Below are 15,225 nucleotides of genomic sequence, written 5' to 3' on the forward strand. Positions count from 1 at the left end.
CCTTGGGGTAACCATGGACAATCAACTTTCCTTCTCCTCTCACATTGCTAATCTAACATGCTCATGTCGATTTCTCCGTTATAACATCAGAAGAATTCGTCCATTTCTTTCCTCACAGGCCACACAGGTGCTTGTTCAGTCCCTTGTCATTTCAAGACTGGACTACTGCAACTCACTCCTGGCAGGTCTGCCTCTGAGCGCCATTCGTCCTCTGCAACTGATCCAGAATGCAGCTGCATGAGTGGTTTTCAACCTTCCTAAATTTTCCCACACCACCCCATTGCTGCGCTCCCTCCACTGGCTTCCTGTAGCTGCCCGCATCAGATTTAAAACACTGATGCTCGCCTACAAAGCCACAAACGGACCAGCACCCACTTATCTCAAAGCACTTATCACACCTCGAGCGCCACCACGCTCCCTCCGATCCTCTAGCACTGCTCGACTGATCCCTCCATCTCTCAGGGTACAAGGAAGGCATGCATCGAGACTCTTCTCTGTTCTGGCACCGAGGTGGTGGAATGAACTTCCCCTAGATGTCCGAACAGCTGAGTCACTGGCCGTCTTCAAACGACGTCTAAAGACTTACCTCTTCAGAAAGTACTTAAATTAGCACAAGTTTTGATAGACTTCAAAGCACTATTGTAAGTCGCTCTGGATAAGGGCGTCTGCCAAATGCCATAAATGTAAATGTAAATATAAATAATAATAAAAAGAAGAAAAAGAAGAAGAAATGTTATTTTATTACTAAGAATTTATTTTACTTCTTCTTCTATAACTACTACTATTATTATTATTATAAGAAAAATGTTATTACTAAGAATTTATTTTAGAATAATTTATTTTTGCTTCTTCTTCTACTACTACTTCTACAACAACAACAACAACAATAATAATAATAATAATAATAAACTTTTTTTCATTTTTTTTTTAATTTAATTTTATTATTATATATTTATTGGTAATATTCTCACTCCGGTGTGTCTTTAATTTTTCGAAAAGAAAACAAAATATTTTTCCAGTGTAGTTTTAACCTGCCAGACTCACTGATTAAATAATGCTCAGAGGTAAATAAACCGAAGTGCAGTGAAGGGAAATGAAGAGTAAGCATGACGCGCTGAAATCAACAGTTATACAACCGAGGTGGCGCAATTGTAATTACCCCCTGAGGGGGGCGATGGAGAGCGCGCGACTCCAACAATCATCCACCAGTGAAGGACAAGAAGAAGAACTCACTTCACTGAATCGACTCTCTTGAATGAATCTGTTTAAGTGAATCTCTAGTTTTGATTCGTTTTAATAAAGCTCTCAGAGAAATGTTGTGTAGAAGTGTAACTCTAACAGTTTGGGTAAAAGATAGAAATATCTGACTATATATTCAACATTCATCTAAAATAAGCAGAAATCATGTTTTAATTTAAGACAAAAAAAAAGGCAAAATGACAATAATAATAATAATAATAAGAAGAAGAAATGTTATTTTAATACTAAGACAAAAACTACTAATACTAATACTAATACTAAGACAAAGACAAAAAAAAAATCTCTTGTCAGTAATTAATTCCTTCTGGGATTTTTTTTATACACACAAGTCAAAATACATGACGTCCCTACCCTGGTTTACTGTTTTTAAAAATAATTTTTGAATATGGAAATAAAAATGTCAGAAAGTTTTTTTTTAATACGATTGTAAGATTTTTAAAGACCCCCAAGAGAGCATTTTAATAATATAATAAAAGTGATAAATAATTTAATCACTTCATTTCTACTTTGGGAAATTGTGTGTTGTTGTAATCGTGCCTGGTTTGTGAGACTTCTGTTTGTTGTCATGGTGGTAAATTATATTTTCTCTTCATCAATAAAAAAACAAAACAAAAACAAAACACAAGAAAAAAACCTGAATTAATGTTATAGATGGGACACAATGCACATTATTTATTCCATGTTATACCTAATTCTGCTCCATTAGACCACATCAGTGTGTTTCATCACACACTTCTCACTGCATAGTGAAAATAAAGTTTATTTCAGTTGATATTGATGTGATTTCTGACACATACACAAGCCTTTCTAAGCCCACATTTACAACACTTTTAATATTTACTTTAAATATTTTAATATTTAATTTCACATCATTATTTCATACGTGCATGCTCAATGCCTTTAACGAGTCAAAAATTGTAATGAATGTAGTTATTTAAAAAAAAAACCTAATAATTAAAATAAATAATTACAAAAGGTGAAATTTTGCCTTTATTCGTTCATAGCGAATCGATTCACTTGAACGAGTCATTTCAAAAGAACCGATTCGTTTTTGAATCGTCCTTGACTTGTCGCAACCGGAAGTTCTTCCTCTTTAATCGGTCCGTGTGACCAGAGTCAATACTAATAGCACGTAATACGGTAAGTAGGGATTTTTATATTTATTTATTGATTGATTGACGCTTGTAAATTGATTTGTTTGTGGAATGAAGACTTTAAAGGTGATTTCAGCTTCTGTTCTTTTAAAAAAAGAAACAATTTTTGTTTTGTTTTTAGCATTTAAAGACTTAGCTAAAGCAGACAAAGTCACACGGAGGTTATTAGAAACACAAGGCTTAAAAACACAACACACACACACACACACACACACACACACACACACACACACCGCACACACACTGCAAACACACTGCACACACACTCCGGCTCAGGCCACTACAGGTGTGTAAGAAGTGTTCACGTGATGTCCTGTTAATAATATAAATAACACATGAGACCACGTGATGTGTCACATCCTGATGTTTACTCAATAAAGTAGTAGAGTCAGCTGCAGAAATATTGGCACCCTTGGTGATGCTGGGATTATAAGTCTCTGCAGTGTACAGGTGTAGAAGAAGGACAACGAACAGTACTGAGTGTGTTTACAGGATGTTCAGAAGAGTCCTGGGATGAGCTTCAGGACAGGGTTTATGATCGCAGCAGCTCTTAGGTACAAAATCTACAGTATGCAGATCGGATTAAACACTGACACGGATTAAAGACTGAGACGTTTTTTTTAGAAAAAAAAAAAAAAAAAGCAAATCTTTAAGATATCCGTGTGAGATCATCCACAACAGAAGAAAGTGAGTCACAAGCTCACCTGAGAGTTTATTAACTCTTAAATCCATCATCCATGACTCCGCCTCCTCACGGGTATCTTGTGTTTATTTATATTTATACTTTTATATCAATACAATGGACCATACAAATAGCACAAGTAACTTAACATGGGCTTCAGTATGTCTGAAATCAACAAACATAAGAGAATAAAGCACCAATACACTTCTTTTAACCCAAAAAAAATCAGGCATGGAATCACACAAACTAAAATAACAATGAATATTGTCATTTTCTTCAGTGAAATATAAAGCTCAGGTATAGAGGCGGGTGATATGACAAAGAATATCATATCACGATACTTAAAGATAATTCTGTGTTACACAATGATGTATCATGATATCTAGGTTTGCTAACGAACTGCCAGCAAAACAATAGTGTTGCATTTAAAGTTGTGAGTTTGATGATACTTTTATTTAATATCTACAAAAATAAATGATTTAAAACTGAAAAAAAGAGAAAATTCTATTGTTACACTTTTTACAGTTTTCACTTTTTACAAGATTCAGTAAAGAAATCAGCTGTTTCTAGTCAGAGCTTGTGACTGTTATTTTTAAAAAAATATTATAAAAAGTAATCTGGATACTCTCAATATCTCATAAAAGTGTATTGTGATATAATCATATAATGTCATATTCCCCATTTTATAGTGTTTATTTCTCACTCAAAATGTCTGGCATGTCGATAGGTAGTATATGATACGGGACAGGAATGATACAGTTAAACAAGTTAAGATTCAATATGATTTGGTTCATCACAGATATGATTCAGGTCCAGCACAGATATGATTCAGGTCAGCACAGATATGATTCGGTCCAGCACAGATATGATTCAGGTCAGCACAGATATGATTCGGTCCAGCGCCGATATGATTCAGGTCAGCACAGATATGATTCGGTCCAGCGCCGATATGATTAAATTCAGCACAGATATGATTCAGGTCAGCACCGATATGATTCGGTCCAGCGCCGATATGATTAAATTCAGCACAGATATGATTCAGGTCAGCACAGATATGATTCAGGTCCAGCACAGATATGATTCAGGTCAGCACCGATATGATTCGGTCCAGCGCCGATATGATTAAATTCAGCACAGATATGATTCAGGTCAGCACAGATATGATTCAGGTCCAGCACAGATATGATTCAGGTCAGCACAGATATGATTCGGTCCAGCGCCGATATGATTAAATTCAGCACAGATATGATTCAGGTCAGCACCGATATGATTCGGTCCAGCACAGATATGATTCAGGTCAGCACAGATATGATTCGGGTCCAGCACAGATATGATTCGGTCCAGCACAGATATGATTCAGGTCAGCACAGATATGATTCAGGTCAGCACAGATATGATTCAGGTCAGCACAGATATGATTCAGGTCCAGCACAGATATGATTCAGGTCCAGCACAGATATGATTCGGTCCAGCACAGATATGATTCAGGTCAGCACAGATATGATTCAGGTCAGCACAGATATGATTCAGGTCAGCACAGATATGATTCAGGTCAGCACAGATATGATTCAGGTCAGCACAGATATGATTCAGGTCCAGCACAGATATGATTCAGGTCAGCACAGATATGATTCGGGTCCAGCACAGATATGATTCGGTCCAGCACAGATATGATTCAGGTCAGCACAGATATGATTCAGGTCAGCACAGATATGATTCAGGTCAGCACAGATATGATTCAGGTCCAGCACAGATATGATTCAGGTCCAGCACAGATATGATTCGGTCCAGCACAGATATGATTCAGGTCAGCACAGAGATGATTCAGGTCAGCACAGATATGATTCAGGTCAGCACAGATATGATTCAGGTCCAGCACAGATATGATTCAGGTCCAGCACAGATATGATTCGGTCCAGCACAGATATGATTCAGGTCAGCACAGATATGATTCAGGTCAGCACAGATATGATTCAGGTCAGCACAGATATGATTCAGGTCCAGCACAGATATGATTCAGGTCAGCACAAATATGATTCGGTCCAGCACCGATATGATTCAGGTCAGCACCGATATGATTCAGGTCAGCACTGATATGATTCGGTCCAGCACAGATATGATTCAGGTCAGCACAGATATGATTCAGGTCAGCACCGATATGATTCAGGTCAGCACCGATATGATTCGGTCCAGCACCGATATGATTCAGGTCAGCACCGATATGATTCAGGTCAGCACCAATATGATTCGGTCCAGCACCGATACGATTCAGGTCAGCACAGATATGATTCAGGTCAGCACCGATATGATTCAGGTCCAGCACAGATATGATTCGGTCCAGCACAGATATGATTCAGGTCCAGCACAGATATGATTCAGGTCAGCACTGATATGATTAAATTCAGCACAGATATGATTCAGGTCAGCACAGATATGATTCGGTCCAGCACAGATATGATTCAGGTCAGCACCGATATGATTAAATTCAGCACCGATATGATTCAGGTCAGCACCGATATGATTCGGTCCTTCACCAATGTGATTCGGTCCAGCACCGATATGATTAAATTCAGCACTGATATGATTCGATTCAGATTCAATTCAGTATGATTCAGTATGATGTATTGATATATTGTAGTTTTGACTCTGTAAAGAACCACAATCTCAAACACTTTGTGCTTGTGTGAATCAGGGAACATCGTGTGCATCGATTTTCAGCAGTCGTATTTGGTTTTCCTTTTCTATTCAAACCGGATCTAGGCGTGTAAATCGATGCAACCGCATCGCAGGCTGTTGGACTGACTTTCTAATTCGACTCAGTTTTTCTTTACACCCGTTATTTATACATTAATCTACATCAGTCTGTGATGTTGGCGCTTTTAGGGAGAAAGTCAGTTAGTTGTGAGAATATGATATATAATATACACTATATTACCAAAAGTATTCGGTCACCTGCCTTGACTCACATATGAACTTAAGTGCCATCCCATTCCTAACCCATAGGGTTCAATATGATGTCGGTCCACCTTTTGCAGCTATTACAGCTTCAACTCTTCTGGGAAGGCTGTCCACAAGGTTGAGGAGTGTGTTTATAGGAATTTTTGACCATTCTTCCAAAAGCGCATTGGTGAGGTCACACACTGATGTTGGTCGAGAATGCCTGGCTCTCAGTCTCCACTCTAATTCATCCCAAAGGTGTTCTATCGGGTTCAGGTCAGGACTCTGTGCAGGCCAGTCAAGTTCATCCACACCAGACTCTGTCATCCATGTCTTTATGGACCTTGCTTTGTGCACTGGTGCACAGTCATGTTGGAAGAGGAAGGGGCCCGCTCCAAACTGTTCCCACAAGGTTGGGAGCATGGAATTGTCCAAAATGTTTTGGTATCCTGAAGCATTCAAAGTTTCTTTCACTGGAACTAAGGGGCCAAGCCCAACTCCTGAAAAACAACCCCACACCATAATTCCTCCTCCACCAAATTTCACACTCGGCACAATGCAGTCCGAAATGTACCGTTCTCCTGGCAACCTCCAAACCCAGATTCGTCCATCAGATTGCCAGATGGAAAAGCGTGATTCATCACTCCGGAGAACGTGTCTCCACTGCTCTAGAGTCCAGTGGCGGCGTGCTTTACACCACTGCATCTGACGCTTTGCATTGCACTTGGTGATGTGTGGCTTGGATGCAGCTGCTCGGCCATGGAAACCCATTCCATGAAGCTCTCTGCGTACTGTACTTGGGCTAATCTGAAGGTCACATGAAGATTGGAGCTCTGTAGCAATTGACTGTGAAGAAAGTCGACGACCTCTTTGCACTATGCGCTTCAGCATCCGCTGACCCCTCTCCGTCAGTTTACGTGGCCTACCACTTCGTGGCTGAGTTGCTGTTGTTCCCAAACTCTTCCATTTTGTTATGATAAAGCTGACAGTTGATTGTGGAATATTTAGGAGCGAGGAAATTTCACGACTGGATTTGTTGCACAGGTGGCATAATATGACAGTTCCACGCTGGAATTCACTGAGCTCCTGAGAGCGGCCCATTCTTTCACAAATGTTTGTAAAAACAGTCTGCATGCCTAAGTGCTTGATTTTATACACCTGTGGCCAGGCCAAGTGATTAGGACACCTGATTCTGATCATTTGGATGGGTGACCGAATACTTTTGGTAATATAGTGTATTTCTCCTCTCCTTCGTCTCCTCTCCCAGATGGCTGCTCGGCTGCTTGTGAGGAGAATCTGGGCCGTCTCTGTGAAAGACTTCCGCCGCCTGCCCGCCGCTGCCTCTCTCTCATCCTCGTCACGCTCCTCCTCCTCCCTGAACACCTCGGTCCACAAACGGTCCTTCCTGTCTCCTTCTCGCTCCCTCCCTCTGTCCTCACACAGGTGTATCTCCTTCAACGTGCAGGACCAGGACGACTTCACCGAGAGGGTCATCAACAGCGATCTGCCCGTGATCGTGGACTTCCATGCACAGTACGTATTCTCAGAGCTCATTTAGGGAGTTTAATTCAACCCAATTTCTTAGCAAAAGAAGGATTTGATTCCCAATTAGGCTTTCGGAATTTTTTTATAATGTCCTATAATCCTTTTTACTATAACAGGCATGTTCTCTTCCAGAGCACAGTGTGATGTATTCACCGCTTACTTCACATGCTTGATTCTGATTGGTCAGAAGATGTTGATTAATTTCCTATAACAGCAGCTCTGACAGTAGCTCAGGTTCATATTAATGCGCTCATTCTGATACGTTATCTTTTCTATAGTAACAGCTCATTCACAGGGACTTCCACATAAACAAATTTGAAATGTGTAATTGTTGATATGTGACGTTTTCTGTTAGGAGATGATTATTTAACAGTTATGGAAGGAGTCTCCAGTGTCAGCATAAAGCTGTAAGTCTGCCGACGTTTTCAGGACAGAGGAGTTTACGCTTTGCGGTTTCTCGGTAACATAACGAGCTGTGGTTTTTTATTTTATTTTAAGTTCTAGAGAGAGAAAGAGAGAGGCTGGCGAGGGAACAATATTTCGTGGACATTCCACAACATCAAACGTAACTGTAAGCGGATAAAATGTACATTATTCTATAATAAGTTTTTAATAATGTGATTGTTAGCAAATTGTTGTTGTATAAGACGAATATAATAACTTCAGGACATGCTGTGATTGGAAAAATAAACTGTAGGGTAGCAGTAACTCCACTTCATCTCTCCGTCACTGATTATTTTCCTATAATAGCGTGACACGGAGTGTTTTACTTACATACAAAGAGTATGATGAGGTACACTAAATGGTTTTTGTTCTAAAAGAAGATCTGAAGATTTAACCTGTAAGCACATTTATGTCCCTGGAAGCCTCTAAAGCATGGTCTTGATCTAAATCTATTGGGTTTTACCAAGCAGAGTCATTCTAAATGTCATACTTGGAAAGATATTATCATAATATTGCTTCAGATCCTGATTTGTCTTTGGATTTCCACTTCAGTTTTGGTTTGGCCTGAAAATAAACATAGACGCTTATTACAACCAAGGAACACGTATTAAAACATTACTAGGTTTTCAGACACACGACACAATGTCCTTGTGTATTTGAGCATGAATAACAACACAGATATGCTCTACTATCTCTACAAGTTTTACTGAAGAACAGGATATTTTGGGCAAAAAGACCTTCATTTGAAATTACTGTCTCAGGAAGCAGTGATGTGTTCACATTATTGAACCAAAAGAACCATCAGTGTGGCTCAAAACCATCAACCATTTCAAAAATCAACTGGTTTCACCTCCTACAGCTTCAGCTTGCACAGCTGATATTGGACTTTTGTCCAAAACGTCCTGTTTCTCTGGAAACTGTGTGTAATACGCTTAACTTTTACAACATTCACTATATATATAACATACACACACACATTATTTCTCTCATTTCACATTATTTTATTATTTCTCTTGCATTTATTTGGTTATCCCGCTGTGACAGTGACATTACATGCTTTCATTTCTTTCTGACTCCTGATCGGTGCTCACCATGACCCGGTCACTATAAATCAATAGCTGTGTGTGTGTGTGTGTGTGTGTGTGCTGTGTACGTGCATGTCTACAGATGGTCCTGTGTGATAAAAATACACACCACACACTGCAATTGAGCACACAGTGCTACTTTTCACTTTACACACACACACACACACGGTCATTTGCTTACTGCCTCAGCGTGTGCTAGTTCATGCAAAACTCTCGGAGCAGACATGTTAAACTACGAGCTGATGGTGATCTGTGACGGTGATGGTGACGGTGAGCTGAGAGAGGTTTTCCTTCTAGCTAATTGTTCCTAAACCGTTCACACAGGATCAGATTCACTCGTTCTATCCCAGGAGGTCCACACCTGCTCAGGATCAAATCCTATCTTGTCCTGCTCTTTCAACAGAACTTTCAAATCTGATGTTCTATAAAAAATAAAATAAATGTGATGATTATTATTCTAATTATATAGAAAATATCAGGAACCCACAGTCTGATATTGTCTGAAGTCCTGCTTCTTATTAGACCTCTGTGTTACAGTTATATTAATTATGTAATTATGTGTGTTTTTGCTTATTTAGCAAAATAGTATACAGAAATTCGGCAAGGAAAGAATTCCTTGCTAAACTCGGTGGTCGGTCAATCAGTCAATATGACTGATTTTAGCACCGTTTTGACCAAAGATGGAACTGTCGAATTTTAAAAATGGATGAACTTGAACCAGAAATTGTTTGTTGGCCATTTTTGGTGTACTTGATGTTTGATGGTGTTGCTATTTTGGTTTGGAGAAGGCCAAATATTTCCAGTTTGCAATCTGTTGCTATTTTCGTGGTCATAAATTAATGTGCTGTGAGCGAAGTGGCCCAAAAGTGTGTGTGACATGTAAACTCTGCCGGGGACGTGGGATTGTCAAACACATTTTGGTCCAAAAACATGCATGTGTTACCACCTCCTGGGTCCATCTCTTTAGGTTTTACTCGTTTCCACTGTCTGGAAATCCTCAGACTTAATCTCAATCTGTTCGCATTCACAATTACAATTATTCATTTGACATTTACATTGATTTGTTTATTTTATCCACAGCATCTTACAGCAGAGAGCATCTGAAATATGCTGCATGACAACGTTTCCATCAAATCAGTCATTATTAAAAATCATACAGCATTATTTTTCTCATCCTGGAGTGGATTATACATCTTTCAGGATTTCTAGACCCCTAATTAATTGATATGAGACTTTCTTTAGTTTTGTCGGTGCATTGTTTCTCTTCGGTATCTTTAGCCCAGCTCGTGGGAATATTCTGAATATGTTTTACACTGATATTACAGTTATGGCAGTGTATTATAACCTTCCTTTACTCCATTTTATCGCTCACTCGACCTTTTCATTTCCTCCATATCTCCTGTCTTATCTTTGTGATTATGTCGTTATGGATTTGTTCATTGGCAAAGCTTATGGTTAAGTGCGATAAAACAGAGATGTCATAAAACATTGTTGTGGCTGGTTGCTGTAGAAAACAGGACCTGAGACTGAAACTGAACTCTGGATTGTTAGCTTATAAAAAAAGCGACCGTTTGACAGGCATTCATATAAAAATGTGTCCAGATATGCTGGTTATGCTCTAACCTTTCTCAAGGTTAATCTGAGTCAAGTAGGTGTGGCCTTTGGACCTGTCAGAAAAAGGGGTGTGGCCTGTGTGTTTTGTGTCTAGAAAAAGGAGTGTGGTATTGGTGTCTTGTGTCTAGCAAAAGGTGTCTTGTGTCTAGCAAAAGGTGTGTGCCCTGTGTATTTTTTGTGTGGAAAAGGGGGTGTAGTTCTGGTGTCTTGTGGGTAGAAAAGTGACATATGTAACGAGTGACATATGTAACGTGTGTGTGTGTGATATAGATGGTGTGGTCCCTGTAAGATCCTGGGCCCCAGGCTGGAGAAGGCCATTGCTAAGCAGAAGGGTCGCGTTGCCATGGCCAAAGTGGACATTGATGAACACACAGACCTTGCTATAGAATACGGGGTAAGAAAGAGTTCACACACTGTTACACACACTGTTACACACACTCACACACGTAAAGCTACTGGTTCTGTATGCCGGTTCAGTAAAACACACACAGATGTATGGGGAATGAATTACTGTACTGTACACCTAACATCTAATCACACTTCATTACACTTAATCATACAGTTAATACAAAAATAAAGTGAAGTTCTATTCTAGATAAACAATCATACAGTCAGACATCATGTAGGCAGTTTAAAGAAGGACAAAGCCATCAAATTTTCAAAACCCGCAGTGTTCAGTATCGCACCTTGTCCATGGACTTGTATTTAGTACAAATGATAATATAAATACACCTGTTCCTGGAAGAACCCAGAGTTTCCTAGAGAACATAACTAAACAAACAGCATCATGAAGACCAAGGAGCTATCAAAACAAGTTCAGGACAAAGTTTTGGTAAAGTATCAGAATCAAGGATTGATTATAAATATTCAAGTATCACAAACTTTGAAAATCGTAAATCCATTATTAAAAAATTGAACGAATATGGCACAACCGTGACTCTGTTTAGAGAAAGCCGTGCAACAAAAGTCAGCAAAGTCAGCTAAGGGGAAGATTAGTCAGAGTAGCAGCCGAGAGACTAAAGGTAACGCTCAACATGATACTACCACCACCACGCTTCACTATGTGGATGGAAATGATGAGCAGGAAGTGGGTGTACACAGACTAGATTTATTGTCTACCAAAAAAAAAAATACACAAATCATACAAAGTTTGTAGGTGCTCTTAATCATTATATTGATTAATAGTTTAATACGAGTTGACCAAGAATTCTTTATTAAATATTAGGTTAATGTTGTTGTTTCATCTTCATTGATCTTGCACCGTTCTAGGTGTCGGCGGTTCCCACGGTGATAGCCATGCGCGGCGGTGACATCATCGACCAGTTCGTGGGGATTAAAGATGAGGACCAGTTGGATTCGTTTGTCAACAAGCTTATTGGACAATGAACCTGTCAGTCAAACCCTCAAGCCCAACCCTCTTTACACTTTAGTTTACAGCTCTGGAAAACCACATTCATTTATACACACACACACAACAGGCTAATCCACAATTTGCTTGGCAACCGTCACACTGTATCCATTAGATGTTTGTGTGTGTGGGTGTGTGGGTGTCTATTCATGCTTTATTCTTCACTGACTCTTGCTGCTGAAATAGTAGACCGTCTCAGATTTTGTGGGATTTTGTTAAAGGGAAACTCCAAAAAAAAAGAAAGAAATGTTTATTTTTAGAGCTTGATCTCTCACAGCTGCTTCAGTTCTCCCTGCACTTCCTGTTGTCGTCCACCCGAGGGCGATCTTCCTCTTTAATCCAAGGCCACATGACAATGTGACTCACATTTATCTCGCACTTATCTCAGAGATCCAGGATAAGGTCACGTACGTCTAATCCCGATGAATGCAGTTATATATGAAGATGATAGTGCTGATCCCAGATCAGTAATCTCACTCTCCAAGGGGAAAAATAAATCCGCCTGTGTATGTATGAGAAAATGAGTGTGTCCTGATTCTGTGTAAGTTTTGACTGTGAAATTTCGATTTTATCTCCATAAATGGTATGTAATATGACCAGCTAAAATGGATTTAGAAATAAAGCAGATGTATGATGCTCTACCTAAAGTCTCGGAGCTCTTTCTTTTAGCGCCTCCTTTACAGTCATGCAGGAGTAACACTGAAAAAAATCCCCTTGGCTCTTAATGGACATGTCTGAAATTCCACTGTAATGACTCTGTGTGTGTGTGTGTGTGTGTGTGTGTGTGTGTGCTAAAATTAATACCAGCTTTTAACTGCTGTGTGTTCACATGAACCAAAGCCAATATAGCTTCAATCATACAGCTAATGATATTATGGACCATTACACAAGTGCTGGAAATAATCCACTGTTGTGTTGAAATTTCTGGCAGTAGTGTTTGGTAGCACTGCATGCTGGGTAATGTACAGTCTACTTTTTCGCTCTATGTTCTCGATGGTGTTTTCGCCCTACACTTTTTACCATCCTTACTGAAAAAGTCATCAGACATTTCTAGTTGTTCCTAATGGATTTTAATGAGTTTCTGATGGTCTGTAATGGTAATTTAATGGAATGTGTTGCTCCAAATGTTCTTTATGTAATTTTATTCCGATGTTAATCATCTACCCATGAAACCGTGACACTGTGATGGGTTGTGGTGGTGTGTAATAGTAACCAGAAAATCCTTAATGGAAATCCCTGATGGAAACCATTAAGCCAGTTTCCATTAAGGTCCACTGGCTGATGCTCACCACTGCAAGTTCCTCGTTATGTCTCAAACAACACATTGAGCTGCTCTAGACTATCTCTGAGTAGCAGCTCCTAATTTTGCCATTTAGATATTATCATCCAGTAATGTGACATCACCACCAGCCGTTGATTTCTTATGTTCAGCATAATGCTACATCTAATTAAATTACACAATGAGATTTAACTAGTTTAGCTAGTCAGTGACCTAAACGCCGCACTGCATCTTAAGCTTAGCCAGCTAACTAGACAGCTTAGCTAGCATCGATCACATCCTGACATTAGAGGTATAGTCAGTGGATTTGTTGGACCTGAACCTGGATATGTTCAGCCCTATGAAATATTTGGAATATTCCACAAGATACATCTTCAACAGGAAGTCGCATCATCTGAATTTTCTGAAGATCATGGGAAAAAGAAAAGCGAGTTCTCACATCTGTTTTTGGAGATATTGTGATTTCAGCTAATGAGGTCGCTCTGAAAGTACACCCCTGATGCCCAAATTATAGACTGAAATTGAAAAATAACATCAGCATGGAGGCTAGTTAACCATTTTGTTTATTTGCTAATTCTATGCTAAAAAAAATCTGTTACTAATTTAAGAGCAGAAATCAACAAAGAAATCTGATTTTGTTGCCATATTTTTTTAACTGATTTAAAAAAAAAATTGTTTACAAGGGCTAAATGGCACCGCAATCATGAAACCACCCGTAAATTTAACAAGCTCAGGTACAAACACATTTAAATACGTGTGTAATAATCATCTAGATAGTAAATATTTTAAGTATGAGGTCATAGTGTTCGAAACACAGCTACCGTTTTTGATCAATCAGGGCAGGTTTCTAGGTTTGTGGTGTATCTAGACCCAGATTCTTCTAAATGTTATGCCTGAAGTGTTTACTTCAGCTATTTATTTATTTATTTGTTTGTTTATTTATTTATTTATTATTTCCCTGAGGTAAAAGGAAATACAGTGTGAACAAAATCAGGCAAATCCACTTCACCCAGGCTGCAACAAATCCCTCAAATAAAGCATGAAGGTGTTGAGGTTCACAGCTGACATAATGACGGTGTCTGTAGCACACAGCTTGCTTTTATATAAGCAGGCTACCCTATATTTAGCTTGTCATGCTACATCTGTCATTAGCAAAGCACCTACATCATTAGCCAAGGATGCTTGGCCTTCATCCTACGCCATAGTTTAGCATCTCGGTCTTTTATTTCACACCAGTCATTAGCTGAGTGTTAGGCCTTCATTTTCATCATTGCTGGGAATTGGTTTAATGTGTTCATCTTACATCAGTGATTAGCTTAGAGAGTGCTAGCTTCTAATTCTGTATGAAGAATTAGCTTCGAGTGTTAGCTTCTTATTCTACATCAGTAATTAGCTTAAAGTGGTAGTTTCTTATTCCACATTAGCGATTACCTCAGAGTGTTAGTGTTTTATTCTGCATTAGCGATTACCTCAGGAGTGTTAGTGTATTATTCTACATTAGCGATTACCTCAGTGTTAGTGTTTTATTCTACATTAGCGATTACCTCAGAGTTAGTGTTTTATTCTACATTAGCGATTACCTCAGGAGTGTTAGTGTTTTATTCTGCATTAGCGATTACCTCAGTGTTAGTGTTTTATTCTACATTAGCAATTACCTCAGTGTTAGTGTTTTATTCTACATTAGCGATTACCTCAGAGTTAGTGTTTTATTCTACATTAGCGATTACCTCAGTGTTAGTGTTTTATTCTACATTAGCGATTACCTCAGTGTTAGTGTTTTATTCTACATTAGCGATTACCTCAGAGTTAGTGTTTTA

The 15,225-nt window shown here is 39.0% G+C and overlaps 1 protein-coding gene across 1 annotated transcript; it reads left to right on the top strand.

Annotated features, from left to right (window-relative positions):
• The first annotated feature begins 2,267 nt into the window (after positions 1 to 2,267).
• txn2 (thioredoxin 2) lies at positions 2,268 to 12,770 on the top strand. Its single transcript, XM_026927756.3, has 4 exons — positions 2,268 to 2,400; positions 7,301 to 7,566; positions 10,992 to 11,115; positions 11,991 to 12,770. The coding sequence occupies exons 2-4, from the start codon at positions 7,301 to 7,303 to the stop codon at positions 12,105 to 12,107; spliced, it is 507 nt and encodes a 168-aa protein (XP_026783557.2). The 5' UTR covers positions 2,268 to 2,400; the 3' UTR covers positions 12,108 to 12,770.
• Positions 12,771 to 15,225: the final 2,455 nt, after the last annotated feature.

The sequence above is a fragment of the Pangasianodon hypophthalmus genome, chromosome 29, assembly GCF_027358585.1.
Source record: "Pangasianodon hypophthalmus isolate fPanHyp1 chromosome 29, fPanHyp1.pri, whole genome shotgun sequence".
Lineage (NCBI taxonomy): Eukaryota > Metazoa > Chordata > Actinopteri > Siluriformes > Pangasiidae > Pangasianodon > Pangasianodon hypophthalmus.

Excerpts from the sequence above, each read along its gene's own strand:
- txn2 (XM_026927756.3), top strand. The coding sequence starts at position 7,301 with ATGGCTGCTCGGCTGCTTGTGAGGAGAATCTGGGCCGTCTCTGTGAAA. Across the intron at positions 7,567-10,991 it reads ATCGTGGACTTCCATGCACA|ATGGTGTGGTCCCTGTAAGA; the intron begins GTACGTATTCTC and ends TGTGTGATATAG. Across the intron at positions 11,116-11,990 it reads ACCTTGCTATAGAATACGGG|GTGTCGGCGGTTCCCACGGT; the intron begins GTAAGAAAGAGT and ends GCACCGTTCTAG.